The sequence below is a fragment of the Bufo bufo genome, chromosome 7 (assembly GCF_905171765.1).
Source record: "Bufo bufo chromosome 7, aBufBuf1.1, whole genome shotgun sequence".
In the NCBI taxonomy this organism is placed as follows: Eukaryota; Metazoa; Chordata; class Amphibia; order Anura; family Bufonidae; genus Bufo; species Bufo bufo.
This window is the reverse complement of record NC_053395.1, coordinates 171,263,070-171,285,495: the sequence shown is the minus strand read 5'-3', so window position 1 is coordinate 171,285,495 and position 22,426 is coordinate 171,263,070. Positions and strand designations below refer to the sequence as shown.

At 43.5% G+C, this 22,426-nt stretch overlaps 2 protein-coding genes across 6 annotated transcripts in view; one reads left to right on the top strand and one right to left on the bottom strand.

The window, feature by feature from the left end:
- The window catches only part of DIP2A (disco interacting protein 2 homolog A), a 108,888-nt gene extending 90,305 nt beyond the window's left edge, over window positions 1-18,583 (top strand). For 3 of the 5 annotated variants that reach the window (XM_040441931.1, XM_040441928.1, XM_040441929.1), the window contains 24 exons: window positions 3,480-3,599; window positions 3,863-3,977; window positions 4,103-4,242; window positions 4,320-4,456; window positions 4,542-4,622; window positions 4,853-4,980; window positions 6,857-6,971; window positions 7,052-7,253; window positions 7,330-7,439; window positions 7,532-7,612; window positions 9,048-9,171; window positions 10,854-10,975; window positions 12,015-12,126; window positions 12,774-12,883; window positions 13,031-13,161; window positions 13,316-13,484; window positions 13,701-13,871; window positions 14,050-14,079; window positions 14,423-14,484; window positions 14,563-14,620; window positions 16,954-17,028; window positions 17,111-17,285; window positions 17,373-17,496; window positions 17,580-18,583. In XM_040441931.1, the coding sequence (XP_040297865.1) occupies window positions 3,480-3,599; window positions 3,863-3,977; window positions 4,103-4,242; window positions 4,320-4,456; window positions 4,542-4,622; window positions 4,853-4,980; window positions 6,857-6,971; window positions 7,052-7,253; window positions 7,330-7,439; window positions 7,532-7,612; window positions 9,048-9,171; window positions 10,854-10,975; window positions 12,015-12,126; window positions 12,774-12,883; window positions 13,031-13,161; window positions 13,316-13,484; window positions 13,701-13,871; window positions 14,050-14,079; window positions 14,423-14,484; window positions 14,563-14,620; window positions 16,954-17,028; window positions 17,111-17,285; window positions 17,373-17,496; window positions 17,580-17,832 (2,945 nt within the window). In that variant the 3' untranslated portion in view covers window positions 17,833-18,583. Of the gene's footprint in view, window positions 1-3,479; window positions 3,600-3,862; window positions 3,978-4,102; window positions 4,243-4,319; window positions 4,457-4,541; window positions 4,623-4,852; window positions 4,981-6,856; window positions 6,972-7,051; window positions 7,254-7,329; window positions 7,440-7,531; window positions 7,613-9,047; window positions 9,172-10,853; window positions 10,976-12,014; window positions 12,127-12,773; window positions 12,884-13,030; window positions 13,162-13,315; window positions 13,485-13,594; window positions 13,872-14,049; window positions 14,080-14,422; window positions 14,485-14,562; window positions 14,621-16,953; window positions 17,029-17,110; window positions 17,286-17,372; window positions 17,497-17,579 lie in introns of those variants that run through there. The other 2 variants (XM_040441930.1, XM_040441932.1) reach the window with 2 other exon arrangements.
- The window catches only part of PRMT2 (protein arginine methyltransferase 2), a 61,872-nt gene continuing 57,845 nt past the window's right edge, over window positions 18,400-22,426 (bottom strand). Inside the window, exons 8-9 of the mRNA XM_040441933.1 lie at window positions 18,923-19,091; window positions 18,400-18,846 (exon numbers count right to left, since the gene is read on the bottom strand). Of these exons, the coding sequence (XP_040297867.1) occupies window positions 18,814-18,846; window positions 18,923-19,091 (202 nt within the window). The 3' untranslated portion in view covers window positions 18,400-18,813. The remainder of the gene's footprint in view (window positions 18,847-18,922; window positions 19,092-22,426) is intronic.

Here is a 22,426-nt window from a genome sequence, read left to right as displayed (position 1 = left end):
CTGTTTTAAGTAAAAAAAATTCACCAGGTTTCTCTCTGCAATACTTTCTTGTCCAATTCACCTCCTCTCAAGTGGCTGAACGGCCTCAATGCCCATAAATCGAAGTTGGGAAAAATCTCCCCCATGATCCACTTCAAGGTGTTTGGCCAGAGGGGTATCTTATTATTTTTTTGAGCGTTTCAGCGCGACTTTAAGTCGGTTGGTGAGACGCTCATATGGTTGCTGCCATACGCAGGACGTCACATCATGCTGCGGTCATAAGCAGGACTTTACACTACCTGCTGCCACACGCAGAAGATCCAATGCTGAGCTATATTGAGGATCTATTGGACAGCTAAGTACACATTGTACACTGCTCAAAAAAATAAAGGGAACACAAAAATAACACATCCTAGATCTGAATTAATTAAATATTCTTCTGAAATACTTTGTTCTTTACATAGTTGAATGTGCTGACAACAAAATCACACAAAAATAAAAAAAATGGAAATCAATTTTTTCAACCCATGGAGGTCTGGATTTGGAGTCACCCTCACAATTAAAGTGGAAAAACACACTACAGGCTGATCCAAAAATGATGTAATGTCCTTAAAACAAGTCAAAATGAGGCTCAGTAGTGTGTGTGGCCTCCACGTGCCTGTATGACCTCCCTACAACGCCTGTGCATGCTCCTGATGAGGTGGCGGACGGTCTCCTGAGGGATCTCCTCCCAGACCTGGACTAAAGCATCTGCCAACTCCTGGACAGTCTGTGGTGCAACGTGACGTTGGTGGATAGAGCGAGACATGATGTCCCAGATGTGCTCAATTGGATTCAGGTCTGGGGAACGGGCGGGCCAGTCCATAGCATCAATGCCTTCGTCTTGCAGGAACTGCTGACACACTCCAGCCACATGAGGTCTAGCATTGTCTTGCATTAGGAGGAACCCAGGGCCAACCGCACCAGCATATGGTCTCACAAGGGGTCTGAGGATCTCATCTCGGTACCTAATGGCAGTCAGGCTACCTCTGGCGAGCACATGGAGGGCTGTGTGGCCCTCAAAAGAAATGCCACCCCACACCATTACTGACCCAATGCCAAACCGGTCATGCTGGAGGATATTGCAGGCAGCAGAACATTCTCCACGGCGTCTCAAGACTCTGTCACATGTGCTCAGTGTGAACCTGCTTTCATCTGTGAAGAGCACAGGGCGCCAGTGGCGAATTTGCCAATATTGGTGTTCTCTGGAAAATGCCAAACGTCCTGCACGGTGTTGGGCTGTAAGCACAACCCCCACCTGTGGATGTCGGGCCCTCATATCACCCTCATGGAGTCTGTTTCTGACCGTTTGAGCAGACACATGCACATTTGTGGCCTGCTGGAGGTCATTTTGCAGGGCTCTGGCAGTGCTCCTTTTGTTCCTCCTTGCACAAAGGCGGAGGTAGCGGTCCTGCTGCTGGGTTGTTGCCCTCCTACGGCCTCCTCCACGTCTCCTGATGTACTGGCCTGTCTCCTGGTAGCGCCTCCATGCTCTGGACACTATGCTGACAGACACAGCAAACCTTCTTGCCACAGCTCGCATTGATGTGCCATCCTGGATAAGCTGCACTACCTGAGCCACTTGTGTGGGTTGTAGACTCCGTCTCATGCTACCACTAGAGTGAAATCACCGCCAGCATTCAAAAGTGACCAAAACATCAGCCAGGAAGCATAGGAACTGAGAAGTGATCTGTGGTCACCACCTGCAGAACCACTCCTTTATTGGGGGTGTCTTGCTAATTGCCTATAATTTCTACCTGTTGTCTATCCCATTTGCACAACAGCATGTGAAATTGATTGTCACTCAGTGTTGCTTCCTAAGTGGACAGTTTGATTTCACAGAAGTGTGATTGACTTGGAGTTACATTGTGTTGTTTAAGTGTTCCCTTTATTTTTTTGAGTGTATATTGCCTTGTGAATGTTCCAGGGACCCCTGACTGGGTTCCTTGGTATAATAACTATTGTTGAGCTAACTTTGTGTTTGAAGTTCGGCGTACAAGGTTCGGGTTATCTAAGAATTCCGTTATGGATTCAGCTACCACGGACCATAACTTATATGGTCCGTGATAGCTGAATCCATAATAGAATTCTTAGAAAACTCGAACCTTGTACGCCGAACTTGAAACACAAAGTTCGCTCATCCCTAATAACATCATTTTTGGAATTGGTCCCCTGAGGATTTGGCGGAAGCCAATGAAACGCTTTGGGACAATTGTGTTGATTTTATTTAGGAGTCCCTTCTTCTTGTCTCTGTTTCCATATTACTTGACGAAACTGGGCAGTCCCTGTCACTTTGGAAGAGGGATTTCAAGGGTCATCTAAAGGGTCTATTGGGTAGATACAGGGACACATAGTGCTAGCGACCCAGGGGTCTCTTAAATATCTATTCTTCTCTACCCTCTGTCACCTTTATAATATATTTACCGTTTGGTAGTTGTCGCATCTCCTAGGCTTTAAGCTACATGCTTTTTGAAAAAAATTGAAAAAAAATGAAAAAAAATTTGATTCATGGGCCCACATCTTTTAACGTAGCTTTAATTAAATGTTAAAGAGGACCTTTCACCGATTCTTACCCTATGAACTAACTATACAGATATGTAGAGCGGCGCCCGGGGATCTCACTGCACTTACTATTATCCCCGGGCGCCGCTCCGTTCTCCTGCTATGCCCTCCGGTATCTCCGCTCACTAAGTTATAGTAGGCGGAGATACCAGTCCCCAAGTTATGGTAGGCGGAGTCTGCCCTAGCGCTGACCAATCGCAGCGCAGAGCTCACAGCCTGGGAGGTTATTTTCTCCCAGGCTGTGAGCTCTGCAATGCGATTGGCCAGCGCTAGGGCAGACTCCGCCTACCATAACTTAGGGAACGGAGATACCGGAGGGCATAGCAGGAGAACGGAGCGGCGCCCGGGGATAATAGTAAGTGCAGAGAGATCCCCGGGCGCCGCTTCACATGTCTGTATACTTAGTTCATAGGGTAAGAATCGGTGAAAGGTCCTCTTTAAGTTTTAATTGCGGTTATCCATTTGCGTGATTTGCTAATAAACTCTGTAACAAACATCAGTAGAAAAAAAAGCAGCAAATCTTAGAGAAAAAAATGCTAATAAAAAAAATGTGTAAACCCAACCTAAGGGAGTTTTCTTGTAAAGACCACTCTTAGCTATATGCCCTGTGAGGGCATAGTTTGGGCTGCCCGCTAAGGACTCCCTTCAAATGTGTATAGGAGCTGTTAGCACTCTTACTCCACAGAGCATGGTTTCCTTGTCGTGAACTGATGCCTAACAAGCCAAAAACTTTCTAAAGGATTTATATAAAGAGTAGCCTAGTTGTTTTTTTATATGTTATAAAAGTGTATTATGAGCTCCTTTATTCTGAACGTCTTTTTGTGGTTATCAAGATGGTTTTAAATGTTCCACAATTCTGAAACAGGACTTGTAGTTGAACGTGTTTGTTCTTTCTTCAGCCCGTGTTGCACTAGTGAAGTCCAGAGACATGCACTGGTCTCTTCTGGCACAGAGAGATCAGCGGGACGTCAGCCTAGGCTCCCTGAGAATGCTGATTGTAGCTGATGGAGCCAATCCATGTAAGTTCCTATAGTCATAGGCTATGGCTAAGAACAGGCAGTGTGGCTAAAACCCATAGGTATATAGTGGCTAATGGTCGCACAATTTTGAAGATTATACCATTCACTTGTATGGGAGCTTCAGGGACAGTACAGTCCACTCCATAGCTGCCATATCCACGCTGCAAGAGATGAATACTCCTTTAATGTCTCCATAAAAGCTTTTGTATCATACTCTTAATAGGGAGTTTACAATTTAAAAGAGTGTCTGTCTGTATTTTCAGGGTCTATATCATCTTGTGATGCCTTCCTTAACGTCTTCCAGTCGCGAGGTCTGAGGCCAGAAGTGATCTGTCCTTGTGCCAGTTCATCTGAGGCTCTCACAGTGTCCATGCGCAGGTGAATTACTTTATACTCATGTCTTGTCATCTCTGAATGCCTTTCGCTTCTTTCCATTGTATTTTAAATAGGTTTACTGCTCTAGTTTTGGTTATCTTGACCTTCCATCATTTTGTATTTTCTAGACCGCCAGATCTAGGTGGAGTTCCTCCTGGAAAGGTAGTTCTGTCAATGAACGGGTTAAGTTATGGTGTCATTCGAGCAGACACGGAGGAGAAATTGTCGGTTCTTACTGTGCAAGATGTGGGACAAGTAATGCCTGGGGGTAAGAGGATGCATTGATCTTCTTTGTCCAGTATTTCTTGCTTCCATACAGAAGTGACTCATAGTTTTTGTTTGTAGCCACCATGTGTGTGGTAAAAGTGGAGGGAGCACCATATCTATGTAAGACGGATGAAGTTGGAGAGCTGTGTGTCTCCTCAAACTCCACAGGCACTGCGTACTATGGTCTTCATGGAATTACCAAGAATATCTTTGAGGTGTGTAATATTGACTGAAAGGTGCATACTGGGATGATCTATATATGTGAGCTTATCCTCTTATTATTTTTTTTTTGTCTCTCAGACTATGCCACTTACTGCCAATGGAGATCCCGTTTCTAGCCAGCCATTTCTTAGAACTGGGCTTCTAGGCTTCATTGGGCCAGTGAGTATTCCTGTGAATTCACATGTGGTAGATATTGTTTGCAGACATTTCCTCGACTGAAAACCAGTTCAATGGTGAATAGGGCTTGCAGAAATCCGTGTGCTTGCTGCCCTAAAAACCCTAATTTAGAAGAATGGCACTGATTTTCAATCACAGAAATAGATTTTTTTTTCAAAGACCTCTTCTTAAACATTTGGCAACTTTTATGTTATATCTTTCACTTCCTGCAGGAGCGTTTGGTATTTGTTGTTGGGAAGGTGGATGGTCAGATGGTCGTAAGTGGACGCAGGCACAGCTGCGATGATGTAGTAGCAACAGCCCTCGCTGTAGAGCCAATGAAGTTTGTTTACAGAGGCAGGTAAGAATATGAAATGAAATGGGTCTTAACCAAGCTAGAAAATGTTTGGTGCATATAAGATAGGGATGATGTGTATAAGCACCGGCTTATGTGAGGTAGTGCATACAGAGGGGAGCTTTGGACTAACCCCAATCATGCAGGTCCCACGGTTACTTGCAAGAGGGTTAGCTATTATCTCCAGAGGGAAAAGCCCAGCCAGCAGTTACAGGTGAAACTCGAAAGTTTTTAATATCGTGCAAAAGTTCATTTATTTCAGTAATGCAACTTAAAATTAGAATATTGTGAAAAGGTTCAATATTCTAGGCTCAAAGTGTCACCCTCTAGTCAGCTAATTCATCCATACCCCCTGAGCAAAGGGTACCTGAGATTGTGACTTTGGGGTTTCATAAGCTGTAAGCCATAATCATCCAAATTATAACAAATAAAGGCTTGAAATATCTCGCTTTGCCTGTAATGAGTCCATCTCATATGTTAGTTTCACCTTTTAAGTTGCGTTACTGAAATAATGAACTTTGCACAATATTCTAATTGAGTTTCACTTGTATATGCGAATACAGATTCCAGCTGTCCTCTGTAACAGACGTCACTTGTTAAACCTGCTCTCTGTTCTGATCAATGGAGGTTTGCATTCTTAGGGCCCCTTTATGACCTCTACTAAACACATTAAGAGTTGTCCACTTTGGGCATCCCTTTCAAACAGGTGCTTGACAGTTAAAGGGCATCTGTCAGTAGATTTGTACCTATGAAACTGGCTGACCTGTTATATGTGCGCTTGGCAGCTAAAGGGATGTGTTCGTCCATGTTCATATGTGCCTGCATTTTTTAGAATAATTGTTTTAATATATGCAAATGAACCTATAGGAGCAACGGGGGCATTACTGTTACACCTAAAGGCTCTGCTCACTTTGCAGTAGCCACACCCTCTGCATTTTGACAGGACCAGGCAGTGAAAACATCATCATGCCTGGACATGTCAATCACAGTGCAGAGGGATTGGCAGTTGCAGAGAGAGCAGAGACTCTAGGTCAGGGATGGCCAACCTGAGGCTCTTCAGCTGTTGCAAAACTACAACTCCCATCATGCACGCACAGTCTACAGCTATCAGCCTACAGCAGGGCATGGTGGGAGTTGTAGTTTTACAACAGCTGGAGAGCCGCAGGTTGGCCATGCCTGCTCTAGGTGTAGCGGCAATGCCCCCATTGCTCCTAGAGGCTAATTTGCATATATTAAAATATCATTTTTTTTCAGCAATGCAGGCACATATGAACATGGGACCAAGGTCTCGTTCACACGACCGTATGTCTTTTTCAGTGTTTTGCGGGCCGTTTTTCCTTGTTTTTTTTCAGTAGTGTTTCCGGTTCTGTTCTGTTTTTCAGTTCTGTTTTTCCATATGGCATATACAGTAATTACATAAATTGGGCTGGGCATAACATTTTCAATAGATGGTTTCGCAAAAACGGAACGGATACAGAAGACATACAGAGTACATTCAGTATGTGTTCCGTTTTTTTTTGCGGACCCATTGACTTGAATGGAGCCACGGAACGTGATTTGCGGGCAATAATAGGACATGTTCTATCTTTGAACGAAAATACGGAAACGAGTACATTGGAGCATATGGAGTACATTCCGTGTTTTTTTTTTTTTTCTTTCTGCGGAACCATTTAAATTAATGGTTCCGTATACGAAACGCAAAAAAAGTTTGTGTGAATGAGCCCCAACACAGATGTTTTCAGTTGCCAAGCGCACATGCAACAGGTCAGCCAGTTTATTTGGGAAAACTCTGATAACAGATACCCTTTAAGTTAGCATAAGCAAATAACCAGGTGCAGTGAGAAGTTATTAATGTGGGGTTGAATGCTCTGCTCTTTGTTAGGATAGCCGTATTTTCAGTAAACGTGCTGCATGACGAGAGGATTGTACTGGTAGCTGAGCAGCGCCCAGACTCTTCAGAAGAGGACAGCTTCCAGTGGATGAGTAGAATACTGCAGGTAATTGGCTGATTGCCACTAGAATCTTGGGCTGAAGCCAGTTTACTAGTGGTGGTTTAATCCTCTTTCGGTTTCTACAGGCAATAGACAGCATTCACCAAGTTGGTGTGTACTGCCTGGCACTTGTACCTGCAAACACTCTTCCCAAAGCACCTCTAGGTGGGATTCACATCTCTGAAACAAAGCAACACTTTTTAGAGGGTTCTCTGCATCCATGCAATGTTCTCATGTGCCCGCACACGTGCGTCACTAATCTGCCAAAACCTCGACAGAAACAGCCAGGTATTTTGCATACTTTTATACATACATAACAGGAACATGTTCCAAGAAAAATTAAATGTCTGGTTTATTTTCCTAGATGTGGGTCCCGCTTCCATGATTGTGGGAAACCTAGTGGCTGGAAAAAGAATTGCACAGGCTTGTGGAAGGGATGTCTCACAGCTAGAAGACAATGACCAGGCAAAGAAGGTAGAACCAAATGTACACTGTCTTAATGGTTTTGTGCTAGTGGCCTTTAGAAAACCTTTTCTTAAACAAACAATCTTCGTTTGTACTTGCAGTTCTTGTACCTGGCTGATGTTTTACAGTGGAGGGCACAAACCACTCCCGATCATCTTCTGCTTCTCCTGCTTAATTCCAAGGTGAAGATCTTTATTGTATCATTTGCCAAGACTTTGTGTATTGTTGGGTAAAACACTTAAGGTTAAAGGTGTTTTTTGTGTTAAATAATTCTCTCACCTTGCAAGGTGCATTATATAAAGGATCACAAATTTGTTTAAAGGGGTTTCTGGAACTTAGATAGTAATGACCTATTGTCTGAATAGGTCATCAATATCAGATCAATGGGGGGGGGGGGTGACTCCCGTCACTCAGCTGTTTGAAGGGGCGCTCTGACATAATGTTGTGCCAAAGATGTTGCTGTACATTGTATATAACAGCTCAGTCCTATTCACTTGAATGGGACTGAGCTATAGAAAGGCCTTGTGACCGAGGTACATGACATCGCAGGCCAAGGAAGAGGCTGCGCTCCTTACCGGAGTGCTGTGGCCTCTTCCAAGAGCTGATCGGCATTGGTGCCAGAAGTAAGACCTGCACCGATCTGATATAGATCACCTGTCCTGAAGATAGTTTGTCAGTATTTAAAGGGGTTCTCCCACAAAAAATATTCTACCATTTTCAAACCAGCACCTGGATCTGAATACTTTTACAATTGCATGTAATTAAAGATTTTGTATAGCCACTGAGTTATTCAATAAAATGCATCTGTATAGTGCCCCTTAATTTCTTATTTCTTTGACCTGCTCATTAAGAAGGCCGCACATGCTCAGTTTCATCTTTCATCTGCCTCCTGAGCTGTGATAGGTAGAGCATTGACACGCCCCCTTGGCTGCAGCAGACAATACCCTCCTCTTGAGCTGTCAGCTTGATATAAATCTAGCCAAGCAATGACTGGGGAGATCTCGGGATCCATATGAGGTACAGGGCTGGTTCTAGATTTGTTAGAAAGAGATTGTCCTGGACTATATGATCTTTGATTTTCATTTTTTACATTATTCATGGAATAACCCCTTTAAGTCCTGGAAAACCACTTTTAGGGGTTGTCTCATTTTACCGATACTGAGGAGAGATGAGACCAAGGGGGGAACAGTGCAGCAGCTCCGCGCTTGGCAAGTTTCAGTAACTCCCATTGCAGTGCATGGGAGATACAGAAACCGCGTAGCAAAGCAAGCTATGCTGTTTCCATAGCTCAGAAACGGCACAACCTGCTGTGCTACACTGTTTCTATAGCACCCATGCACTGCAATGGGAGCTACGTAAACAGCGAGTGCTGGGCTGCTGTGCTGTGTGCCGGAACTTGGTCTCATCTCTTCTTAGTAACGGCGAAATTAGAAAACTTCTTTAAGTTTCAGCATAAATAGGTCTTATATTGTATGGATATGAGCATTGCATTCTAAGCACTCAGGGGCATATAGCCACTAATTGAATAGGATTTATCACGTGATGCCTCGTGCTGTAACTTTCGGAGGCTTGCTACTATTAACCCACTGTATGCCTTATTTGATTTACCATTCACAGGGTGCTGTGGTCAGCTCTGCATCCTGTTTGCAGTTGCACAAGAGAGCAGAACGTGTTGCTGCTGGGCTACTAGAGAAAGCTCGTCTCAATGTTGGGGATCATGTAGCCCTTGTATTTCCTCCAGGTGAGAGCAACAGAATCAATGTGTTACAATTCTGTAAGGTATGCGGCTATTGTGTTTAAGTGATAAGCAATAGGTGACATGCTCTGCTGAACCAAACATGTATGTATTGGGGAGTCGGGAGAGATAGCTGTTGTCCAACAGCTATTGAATGTGCATGGCCAGCTTAAGGTTTATAAAGTGCGTTTAGAAAAGTTCCCAACATCCCAAACGTGTCCATTGGGTTACATTAGTGAGACGGCCAAAAGAGTGGCCTCTGGCTGGCAAAAAAAAAAGGTATGGGATAGCATCGTAGACTAGGGCTGCAGCTATCGACTATTTTTGTAATAGAGTATTCTATTGATTAATCCAACGATTAATCGAGTACTCTAATTAAAAAACGAATTAAAAGAACGATTTCCTTTATAAAAACTCATCAGCCCACACACACACACACACACACACACACACACACACGTGCCCTCAGCTGCCACCATCTCCCCCTCGCCAGCACTTACCTTTCCTGTAGGGGTGCCGCTCCACAGCTCCTTCATCTTCTTCTCCCGCACATCACACATCGTTGGGTCATAGTGCACGCTTACATACACTATGACCTGACTATGTGTCAGGATATAGAGCAGCGCAGTGACCACGGAGCAGTGAGTAATAGCAAGCACTTCATTCCCACTCCTATTCCATATAGCGGTATCCAGTAAATTAAAAATATACATTTTTTTCCTTTAACGATGGGACCCGAAGAATAACAAATGCCGCTTTATGTTATCTGTCTGAAGGATCTGTTTAACATACATCCTGGCATATATGTATATAAACGAGAGCCATAAACTTAATGTGAACACAGCCTTAAATAGGACCTTTCACCACTCCTGAGATGCCTGTTTTAACAGCTACATTCATCTCCCATGTAATAACAATTCTGGGGCATCTATTCTTCTCTATGTTGTGCCATTCCTTTATTATTTCTACTAGAAGTTAAAGGGAACCTGTCACCGGGATTTTGGGTATAGAGCTGAGGACATGGGTTGCTAGATGGCCGCTAGCACATCTGCAATACCCAGTCCCCATAGCTCTGTGTGCTTTTATTGTGTAAAAAAAACCGATTAGATATATATGCAAATTAACATAAAAAGAGTCATATCTTACTTGTGTGACCAGAGAAGAGTCATATTTTCAAGCTCTGACACATCTCAGGTTAATTTGCATATGTATCAAATCGGTTTTTATACACCATAAAAGCACAAAGAGCTATGGGGACTGGGTATTGCGGATGTGCTAGCAGCCATCTAGCAGCCCATGTCCTCAGCTCTATACACAAAATCCCGGTGACAGGTTTCCTTTAAGCATGAATTGCAGGCAGTCTGCAGTAAGGATACAGAGGGGTGGTAACCAGTTGGGGGTGTGTACCTGCATATACTCACTCTATTCAATCAGTGCTGCCATTTTCAGACCCCCCCCCCCCCAAACTGGTTACCACCCCTCTGTACCCTTACTGCAGACTGCTAGAAATTCATTCACAACATAGAGTCCTAAGAATAGATACTCCAGAATTATTACACTGGGAATGCATGAAGCTATTAAAATAGGCATGTCAGGGGTGGTGACAGGTCCTCTTTAAATACAGTTTTATTTACTCGTGTTGTGAATTGATGCCACTTTCTATACTAATATTTGTTTGGTTTGCTTAGGCATTGACCTTATTGCCACATTTTTTGGTTGCCTTTATGCTGGTTGTATTCCCATCACCGTGCGTCCTCCACACCCGCAAAACCTTGCTACCACTTTGCCTACTGTGAAGATGATTGTAGAGGTTAGTGCATCCAGAATGTATGTCTGTCTGTGTCCTATCCACAAGTTATATGCGCAGGGTAGGTCAATGTAAAGGATACCTTCACCAGTTTGCAGATTTGCAGTCTAAAATACTTACAATTGGTGCCAAACTACATCTTAAAGGCGTTGTTCAGGATTTTGATATTGATTGCCTAGCCCCAGGATAGGCCATCAATATCAGATCGGTGGAGGTCTGACACCCCATATACCTGCCCATCAGCTATTTGGGATTAGCTCCAGTGCCATATATACACAATGGACAAGAGTTGTGTAGATCCAGTGCCGGAACTACAAGTAAACCGCTGAGATGCGAGACTCACACCAATCTGATATTGATGGCTAATTGGGAGGATAGGCCCTTAATATTGAAATCCTGGACAACCCAGTAAGGGATCACTCTCTCAGGCAGGGCAGTGATGACAGACCACAGTGAATCTTTAAGTCTAAAGAGTGTTTTATTACCGGTCAGCATATACAGATAAACCCTCCCCAGTTATATCGTCACTACATCACTACATTTTATCGAGATTACAGCACCAGCATAACAAAACAACAAAAATAAATACCTGCCAGTCTAGGCATTGGCTAATACACAGCGTTTCTAGCTCACCTTTACAGTTCACAACATAAGAGAGAGATGGCTTCACACAACCTCACCGTCTGTTATTACCCAAGCTCCAACCTTGCAGGTTAGCTTCTCCAGGCATAGCTTCTCAGACTGACAGCCTGGGATGTGCTTTATTTCCCACTAACGATCCCAGCTGGACTACACCTGGGGATCCCTCAGGCTAGGGGAAAGCATGCCCTGGATGGGGGTGGACTGGGAGGTCCCACTACGAAACCTACCTTCCCAGTCTAAATAAAATCCAGCCCTTGAAAAATAGCTCCAGCAACTAAGTTTGCTGAAGCCAGCGCCATCTTTCTGGATTTTACTTACCTCACCCAGTTGAGGAACCTGGGTGGGACATACACCCCTTCCACAACCTTACAGTGGTGAACAGATATTCTTTTGTTCACAGGTTAGCAAGTCCTCTTGTATCCTCACAACTCAAGCAATAATGCGTTTGCTTAAATCAAAAGAAGCTGCTGCTGCTGTAGACATCAAGACCTGGCCAACCATTTTGGACACTGGTAAGAGTTCTAGTAGAATGGATGGATGTGTGGCTGTAAATGGTACGCCAGTCTTAATATAAAGTCCGTTGGCATAAAATTAGCTAAATTTATTAGAGGCATAAGTCTCTTAATAAATTTGCACTATAATTTACACCAGTGTGTCCCGTAAATTATAGTAAATGTAACTAGCTGAGGAGGCCACACCCCTTCCGCTAAGTCCCACCCAGTTTTTTAAAGTGGTGAGAACAGTAAAGTCGCAAATGATAACGTAAATACGGTGTACACCATCATTTTGCTACTTTTATACTCCACAAAAGTTACGGAAAACTCTTAGTAAATGTGTAGTCCATGTGTGTAATAAAGGGTGATCTTCAGTCTCAACTGAAGTAGTGAACACAGGAAAGGTTTACAGAATAAGGGTATGGCTACACTGGTTGCACGACATCTATCGCAGCCAGGATAGTAGAGTAGCGGTGATTCCTTACAAATAAATGGGATCACTACGTCAGTCTCAAAAAAAGAGCACTGCTGAGTTTTTTGCGACTTGCACAGCGATCCAATTCATTTCCTTGAGATCCTGGCCGCGACCAGTGTAGCCGTACCCTAAATGAGTATTCATTATCGCTACTAATGCCCGCTGCTGCTCTGCTTTCATGTTTTCACAGAAGACATGCCCAAGAAGAAAATAGCTCGTGTTTTCAGGCCAACGTCACCAGATACCCTGGCTTATTTGGATTTCAGTGTGTCTACCACAGGGATCTTAGCTGGAGTGAAGGTAAGACAGTAATGTTTCGGTACAGGACATGAGTTTACCTTCATAAGTATGTATACATTACCTATAGTAAAGACTTTGGCTTTAGTCTACCACTTCCAGTAATTGTGTCTTTGTCGATTAAGTTGGTCTTAATTATTTCATCTGCAGATGTCTCATTCAGCCTGCAGTGCCTTATGTCGATCCATAAAACTGCAATGCGAGTTGTACCCATCTCGGCAGATTGCTATCTGTTTAGACCCATACTGTGGCTTGGGCTTTGCCCTTTGGTGCTTGTGCAGGTAAAGTCTCATATTCACTCTGTCTTCATGTTGTAAAGTTTACTCAATGCAGAGATGCACATATTAATTTGTGTATACTGTTCACAAAGGGGGAGAGGGGTTCTCTTTAGTAATTTACTTAATGTATTAATTGCCTTTTATCTCCTTTATACAGTGTTTACTCTGGGCATCAATCTATCCTAGTTCCCCCTCTCGAGCTGGAGACTAATGCATCCTTGTGGCTCAGTGCAGTTAGTCAGTACAAAGTACGTGTCACTTTCTGCTCTTACTCGGTCATGGAGATGTGTACCAGAGGCTTGGGCACACAAACTGGCACCCTTAAGGTAAGAATCTATTCATTATTGTAAGATCTTGTTTATTGTCTATTCACCATTTCTAGCTGTCTTCCCTCATTTTATCCTAAACCAGTATATTTTTTTTCTTACCTCCCCAGCTCACCCTCTTGTTACATACCGTTTTTTTTCTCCTTTTCTTTCTATGTGGTGTTCCTTTTCCTAAACCTTAAATCCTTTCCCTGATGTGTTCATTCCCTTGCCCAGTCCCGGGGTGTGAACCTGTCCTGTGTGCGCACATGTATGGTGGTAGCAGAAGAAAGGCCACGGATCTCACTCACGCAGTCCTTCTCTAAGCTGTTCAAAGACCTGGGACTGTCCACCCGAGCGGTGAGCACCACATTCGGCTGTCGAGTCAACGTGGCCATTTGTTTGCAGGTAAGCTGTTGGGTTCTGCCTCTTAGCAAATTGATATCTGTAAGGTATTGATCACATTTCTGTACATAATTAAAGCAAGTGGTCATGTTGAGATGTGTCTTCTGACAACCTCTTATTACTCCCGCTATCACTGTCATATTGTTTGGTTTCTCACTTCTCTTTATGGTTCCTCTTTCAGCCCAACAGACTGGGCAAGCTTGCTGATCAGGTATGGGGTCTGCATGTGTGTGCTGACATGCTAACTGAAGCGTGCTTTGCTCTGGGCTCCGCTGGGCAGTACAGCAGAGGTGTGTGTCAGCACAGGAATGGCAGAAGGGGTATGTGTTCAGATTTAGGCCGCACTCAAGGCGGGAGTTTCTGTTGCTTGTGTAGACAGATAAGTAGTGTTTACAAGATGCAAGGCGGAATTAGAACTGGCTGTAGATCAGGACTGTGCACCATGTGCTTTTTAGAATGTGTTTGTACTGCTTCTCACCTGCATGGCAGTCCCTGCTCCGAATAATGTCTAAGTCTGGTTTAACAGTTGGAAAAAATAATTTTTTATTTTACAGGGTACTGCAGGTCCTGACCCAACCACTGTCTATGTAGACATGCGAGCGCTGCGCCATGACAGGTACTGACAGTCTCCGTCCGCCTACTTTATATGATGCTTCATACAAACTTTTCTGTAACTATGATCTCTTCTCTTAAGAGTGCGACTAGTGGAGAGGGGTTCACCACATAGTCTGCCCCTAATGGAATCTGGAAAGGTAAGTTTCTGTTTGATAACATAACCCAATAGCAACCAAGTCTTCTTTTTTCTACCCTACATAGTATGCAATTAGAGCAATGTAGTGAATAGAGGTAGTGGCATTGCTTATTGCATCCAGTGATCATTGAGTGCCCCCTTTATATTGTGGAGCTCCTGGGTGCCAGCAGACCTAGAACAGCTCTGCCAGTTACAAGTGGCATGACAGGGGGTTGTTTAACCCTATAATGGGGCTGTTGAATTTCGCAGTTACAGTAAAAAAAACTGCAAAATATAAAAATAAAAACAAGAGTTAATGTCCCCAGGGGTATTTTATAACCTCATGGGTGATTACGTTAGTAAAACAGTTAAGAAACAGAAATATAAATTACTACATAATATGTAGCAAAAGAACTGATACAAAATAAGGAACCCATCCTAACACTTTGTTTAGTGTGAATTCGCAAATTTAAGTAAAGGACTAAATTCATTTATTGTCCTGTATGCTTTATATTACAGGGAATCCTCATCAGAGTTATGCATTGGTTATATATACACACACAACACACACACTTCTTCCGCTTAGAAATTATGGAGAGGTCTGAAATTTACATTGTAAGTGCATTTCCACTTTGAGGGACAGAATAAAATAAAAAAATCCAGGAAATCACATTGTATGATTTTTAAAGAATTTATTTGTCTTGCACTGCTGAATAAGTATTTGAACACTTGAGAAAATCAATGTTAATATTTGGTACAGAAGCCTTTGTTTGCAATTACAGAGGTCAAACGTTTCCTGTAGTTCTTGACCAGGTTTGCACACACTGCAGCAGGGATGTTGTCCCACTCCTCCACACAGATCTCCTCTAGATCTGTCAGGTTTCGGGGCAGTCGCTGAGCAACACTGAGTTTCAGCTCCCTCCAAAGATGTTCTATTGGATTTAGGTCTGGAGACTGGCTAGGCCACTCCAGAACCTTGATATGCTTCTTACAGAGCCACTCCTTGGTTATTCTGGCTGTGTGCTTTGGGTCGTTGTCATGTTGGAAGACCCAGCCACGACCGATCTTCAATGCTCTGACTGAGGGAAGGAGGTTGTTGCTCAAAATCTCACAATAAATGGCCCCATTCATCCTCTCCTTAATACAGTGCAGTCGTCCTGTCCCCTTCGCAGCAAAGCACCCCCAAAGCATGATGTTACCACCCCCATGCTTCACAGTAGGGGCGGTGTTCTTGGGATGCAACTCCTCCTTCTTTTTCCTCCAAACACGACGAGTGAAGTTTAGACCAAAAAGTTCTACTTTGGTCTCATCTGACCACATGACTTTCTCCCATGCCTCCTCTGGATCATCCAGATGGTCATTGGCAAACTTCATACAGGCCTGGACATGTGATGACTTGAGCAGGGGAACCTTTCGTGCAATGCATGATTTGAAACCATGACGGCGTAGTGTTCTACCGACAGTGACCTTTGAAACTGTGGTCCCAGCTCTCTTCATGTCATTGACCAGATCCTCCCTTGTAGTTCTGGGCTGATTACTCACCTTTCTTATCAGTGATGCCCCACGAGGTGAGATCTTGCATGGAGCCCCAGTCCGAGGGAGACTGACAGTAGTCTTTAGCCTCTTCCATTTTCTAATAATTGCTCCAACAGTTGATCTATTTTCACCAAGCTGCTTGGCAATTGCCCCGTAGCCCTTTCCAGCCTTGTGGAAGTCCACAATTTTGTCTCTGGTGTCTTTTGACAGCTCTTTGGTCTTGCCCATGGTAGTAGTTGGCATCTGACTGACTCTGGGGTGGACAGGGGTCTTTAAAGAGCTCAGACAGGTGGAGTAGAGTGAGTGAGTGGAGTAGAGGTGGACTTTTTAAAGGCACAGTAACAGGTCTTTGAGAACCAGGATTCTTGCTGTTTCTCAGGTGTTCGAATACTTATGTTTAGGCAGTGGAAGACAAATAAATTATTTAAAAATCATACAATGTGATTTATTTATTTTTTAAATCCTGTCCCTCAGAGTGGGAATGCACCTACAATGTGAATTTCAGACCCCTCCATGATTTCTAAGTGGGAGAACTTGCAAAATCACAGGGTGTTCAAATACTTCTGTTCCTCACTGTAATTATATAATGAGTGAGGAGCTGAACAGATTGATATACAGTTTTATGGGAAAACTTGTAAAATTGGGAGGTGAGCTGCAGTAGGCTGGCATGACCGATACGCAGTGGATGGAGCCTTCTGCTTCCAGCTATGGCCACTGCATGGCTCCCGAAAACAGCTGTCACTGACCTGCCTATCACTGTCTTAGGCTGACCTCAGATTCCCTTTAAGCATATCTTAAGCCTTCATATTTATCTTGTAGATTCTTCCCGGTGTGAAAGTCATTATTGCACACACAGAAACCAAAGGACCCCTTGGAGACTCTCATTTAGGAGAGGTATGTAAGCAGTACCATTAGGCCTAAATGTGGCACTTTTAAAACACAATGGGTAATTTATTTCTTGAAAATATCTTACAAGGTTTGGGTGAGCAGTCCACACAATGCTAATGGGTATTATACTGTGTATGGAGAAGAGGCCCTGCATGCGGATCACTTCAATGCAAGACTCAGCTTTGGTGACACACAGACCATTTGGGCACGGACAGGATACCTTGGCTTTCTACGTAGAACTGAGCTAACTGATGCCAGTGGAGGTAAGAATGAGATGTTTGTGAGCAAAGGGGATGCTCAGAATACAAAGCCTAAAGTGATAGTGATTAATAGTTGATTGTGTTACATAGAGCGACATGATGCTCTGTATGTGGTGGGCTCCCTTGATGAAACCTTGGAATTACGAGGAATGAGATACCATCCCATTGATATAGAGACGTCTGTGATTCGATCTCACAAGAATATTGCTGAATGGTGAGTTCATAACTGGAGATCAATTCTTGCAATTGGTCTTAGAATTGTAATTTTTTATACAATTTTTTTTTTTGCCCCAACAGTGCTGTTTTCACGTGGACAAACCTTCTAGTAGTTGTTTTAGAGTTGGATGGACCGGAGCAGGAGGCCCTTGACCTAGTGGCTCTAGTGACAAATGTAGTTTTGGAGGAGCACTATCTGATTGTTGGTGTTGTCGTCATTGTGGACCCAGGTGTAATTCCCATCAACTCACGAGGAGAAAAGCAGCGTATGCACCTACGTGATGGATTCCTTGCTGATCAGCTTGATCCCATATATGTAGCATACAACATGTGAAACAAGAAAAAGCTGCTTCCTGCCTTATCCAACCATGTGCTGGGAATGAAACATAGCTGAGCAGAGGAGACTTCATACTACTTCCATTCATCAAGGTGCTGGATTGCTGCTGTTTTCCTTCTCAGGCGATTTGTCTTCCCACCACCTAGGTGTGCTCCTAGTCACAGATGGAGGCAAACCCTCTTGATGCCACGAATGTTCAGAACAGAATGTAACTAATGAACTTTTACCTCTTACTGTGGCACTGGATGTAGCTTCCTGAACCCCAACCTTCCAATGCTGTGTTTCCTGTGCAGCGTACGTCCTGCCTTGTGTTGTGTCGCCTTACAGAGCCCAAATCCATGCAATAATGTGAATCTTTGGATCTCCTAATTCTGAGCACATAGATTTTATTTTATTTTATCTAGTGGCCCCCTGAGCCAAGATGGATTTTTCCAAAGTGTGAATGTTCACCAGCCCTTTATGAGCTGCTACTTCACTTCTCATCACTGAACTGAATGTAATTATGTACAGAGACTGTATAATTTATTACGTGCATCAACCTAAAGGACATCCTACTTGGTTCTGAACAAAAGGGACAGGACCACTTCAATTTTAACACTGTAGTTTTTATAGCAAAAAAAAAATGTGAAAAAAAAAAAACCTCCATTAAGCACTACAGAGCCTGACAGTTACCTGTGATATTACAAAAATGATAAAAAGCACATTAAACATTTTAAAAATGTCCTTAGTGATGGGCACTGTCTTCAAACTTGTCTCATTGTCATCAGTTAGCTCAGATATCGAGAACCTGTAAAATAAACTACAGCTCCCAGCATGCAGTTTTACAACGGATGCAAAGCCAGAGTGTGAGAAGCATGGAGCTAGCATCCGATGGTATCTTTGGTATTTAGCTGAATATTCACCTATTATTGCTTAGGTCTCTATGTATGTTTCATCTAGAATTCCATGTGGCATCACATACCATCTCTCCTTCTAGAATCACCTCCAAATGGGAAATACTTTGGAGCCATCCTGTGAAAACCAAGAAATTCAGCAATGAACAGATGATCAAACCTCTGGCCCTCACAGCTTGCAGGAATGTACTCACCTGCACGGTTGTCAGTGATGAACTGGTAACAGACCAGGTTATAGTGACAGATAAATGACGTCTCCAAATAGGATTTCTCTTGAATACTGCAGAGCCAGTGATCCTGTCATTGCTGTGAACTTGGATAGGCTTGTCTAGCATGAAGAGTGTGTGCTTCCAGTGGGTAAGCCTTCAGAAAGAGGAAGAGTCTAAAAACTTAAGAATATGGCTATAGAAAATAATCAAAAAATTAAAAAAGCAAACCTTACTTGTTAACTGCCTTGCTGCTCCAGTAACAATCCACCGGTGATCCCTGCTGTCCTATGTTTATTTTTCTGGACCAATAACCTACCGTACATTCACATGACCAATGCAGCCAGTCACTGACCTTAGCAGTGATGTTCGCACGTATGGCACATGACCACTGAGGTCAGTGCTTGGCTGCAGTGATCAAATGTGTATGCATGTCACATCACTGCTCCAGGAAAGTTAAAGATGGAGCAGAAGAGGTGCAACCCCTCTAAGTGAAAATTATCATTAAAGAGTTCCATGGGTTGTGTCTACTATTGATATAAGTTGGGATGAGCTATACTACCAGTGTGCATCAATGGACAGAAGTGGTGCTACATGTGCACAGATTTCGATTTCGATATAGCACATACTCCACTCTTTCAGAAAGAAAACTGCATCACTGGAGCTCTGCAATCTAATTTGTATGTGGGCCTCTCCCACTGGCAAATGTAAGGCCTCTTGCACATGACCGTATGCCCCCTGAGATATACGGTCAATGAGCAGGCCATATGTCCCGGAGCACACAGCATCATAGATTGCAATGATGCTGTGGACGTCGGGCCGCTCGCAGAACTATTGTCCCGCACTTATATGACCTTATGAGTGCGGGACAATAGTCCCGTGGGCGGCCCGACGTCCACAGCATCATTGTAATCTATGATGCTGTGTGCTCCTGTGCGCACGATCAACGCCGCTCCGGGACATATGGCCCGCTCATTGACCGTATATCTCAGAGGGCATACAGCCGTGTGCAAGAGGCCTAAGAAATAATTAATGGATTTAGGATTTCAAGACATGCCTTACAGCAGCTTGTCTCCTATTTATTTTTATTTTTTTAACACTTATGGGAGGAGATTGGTTTTGGCCAATCAAAAGTTCAGTCGACATTTCTTTGGGTATAGCCAGTTTTAGAGGACATTTGTCAACTGACTCCACGAGCAGCTGTGTCATTTAAAAAAAAATATATATACATTAGTAGTTATTAGTGTTGAGCGAAGCGAGTTTTGGATGCTTCATCCGAAGTCGCTTTGTTCAAAACTTCGGAATAATACTGTACGGAGATTCTTCTCCGTACAGTATTAGCATATATGGGTTCCGGTGAGCTGAATTAAGTTATTTGCAAAGTCACGTGTGACTTCGTTGAATAACTTCAGTAGTTAACTAGTACTTCGGAACCGAAGCACAGTTTGGTTTCAAGTTTTAAAGTGGTTTTCCACTTTAAAGAGGACCTTTTATCGGTCCAAACATTGTAAGATAACTATCAGACTGTGTAGAGCGGCGCCCCAGGATCTCACTGCACTTACTATTATTCCGGGGCACTGCTCCGTTCTCCTGCTATGTCCCCCAGTATTTTTGCTGATTTGGCTATACTGGGAGGAGTCTGCCCTGTTTCTCCCTGGCTGTAGTGCTGTCCAATCGCAGCGCAGAGCTCACAGCCTGGCAGAAGAAAACCTCCCAGGCTGTGAGCTCTGCGCTGCGGTTGGACAGCGCTACAGCCTGGGAGAAGGAACGCCCAGGAAGAAACAGGGCAGACTCCTCCCAGTATAACCAAATCATCGAAAATACCGGGGGACATAGCGGGAAAACGGAGCGGCGCCCCGGAATAATAGTAAGTGCAATGAGATCCCGGGGTGCCGCTCTCCACAGCCTGATAGTTATCTTACAATGTTTGGACCGATGAAAGGACCTCTTTAAAAGTTTTTCAACGAAGTCCCACGCGACTTGGCAAATAACTTACTTCGGCTCATAGGAGCCCACACATTCTAATACTGTACGGAGACGAATCTCCGTGCAGTATTATTCCGAAGTTTTGAATGAAGTGAATTTGGATGATGCTGCTACACAGGAGTGTACAAACTCCAGCATGCTACAAGATGAGCCCAGTCACACTGTCTTTTGGTGGTGATTCTGCACCAAAATTCTGGCGCAGGCTGCGTAATGTCTGCCTCCCATTGTTTTTTTTAATTAGAGGCGATGTTGAAAGTGGTTTAAAGACTAAGGGCCAGATTTATCATTACTCTGACAGCTCACTCCACTTTCACATATGGCTAAAGTCAGTTTTAGCTAAGTCAGATTTATGATCGGCCCTTTAAGACTGTGATAAATGTGGTTTGACGGTAGCAGTTTATCCGTCAGTAAGCAGCTTTACAAAAGTCGCACGTCTTTACGAAAAAGTCGCATGTTTTATTAAAAAGTCTCATAACATAAGCATGGTCCTCTGTCTAGAGATTCATTTACGTAAGAAAACACGCCCACTTTCAGAAAACTGGCGAGCATAGTGCAGAGCAGAAAAAAGTCGCAAATTTGTGCGCAGTTTTAGCGATTGCGTAGAAATCTGCGACTTTTTAACTTCATTATTCTGACTGACTCTATCTTAAATTTCTTGTAACAGTTGAAGCGGTTCAGATATTTTAAATTGGTGATGGCTCTGAATGCCCCACTTTTTTTTTTTTTTTTCAGGAATAGGGGAGAGTAAAATCCCAGGCCTGATGGAATTTTGTGAGCCTGCCTCCCACGATACTTATGGCGTCATTGCATCTTTTTAGAAGAGGAGTTGGGGTTAAAAAGAAACCTTCTCCCTCTAGAAGTCCTCTTCCAGCGAAATCCCTTTTCTTCCGTTTCTGCTTTATTTCTTTTTTAGGAATGTAAATTTTTCCTTTACTGAAAGTATTGAGACTCAGACGTGACGTTTTGTCCAAGGCCTTATCCAATATATCGTCTGGATAGAGCCGTGGACCTGGCTGAAAGTCTTACCAGTCCCCCTAAGCATCAGCCAGGAAATTTGAGGCCTACTTCAAAACTGGAAGTGAGGATAGCCACTAAATAAATTTCAAGCCGACCAATCTAAACTTATAAGGATCTGGCCGTACAGGTTGCGCCTATTGCAGCTGTGAACATAGCTGACCCTGCCATTTTTTGTCCATAGGGCCTTAAAGGGGAGAAATCCTGGCCACTGCTGTGTCTATTTTTGGGGTCTTCTCCCAATGTTCAGTGTCTGCTTCTGCAAATGGGTATTTGCGTTTGATATAGTCGGTCTCTTTTCAGGATCTTTCCATTCCCCTAGACCCTGAAACATTTGGTCCTGAATTGTTTGAGGCTCTTTAATGTCCTCCAACTTCATTGTGGCCCGTACAGTTTTCAAGAGAGACTCTGTGTCCTCTGGTAAACCTGATGGACGACCAGACCAAGCATCAGTCACCATCTGAAAAAAGCTCTCACTCCTCAATTAACCAA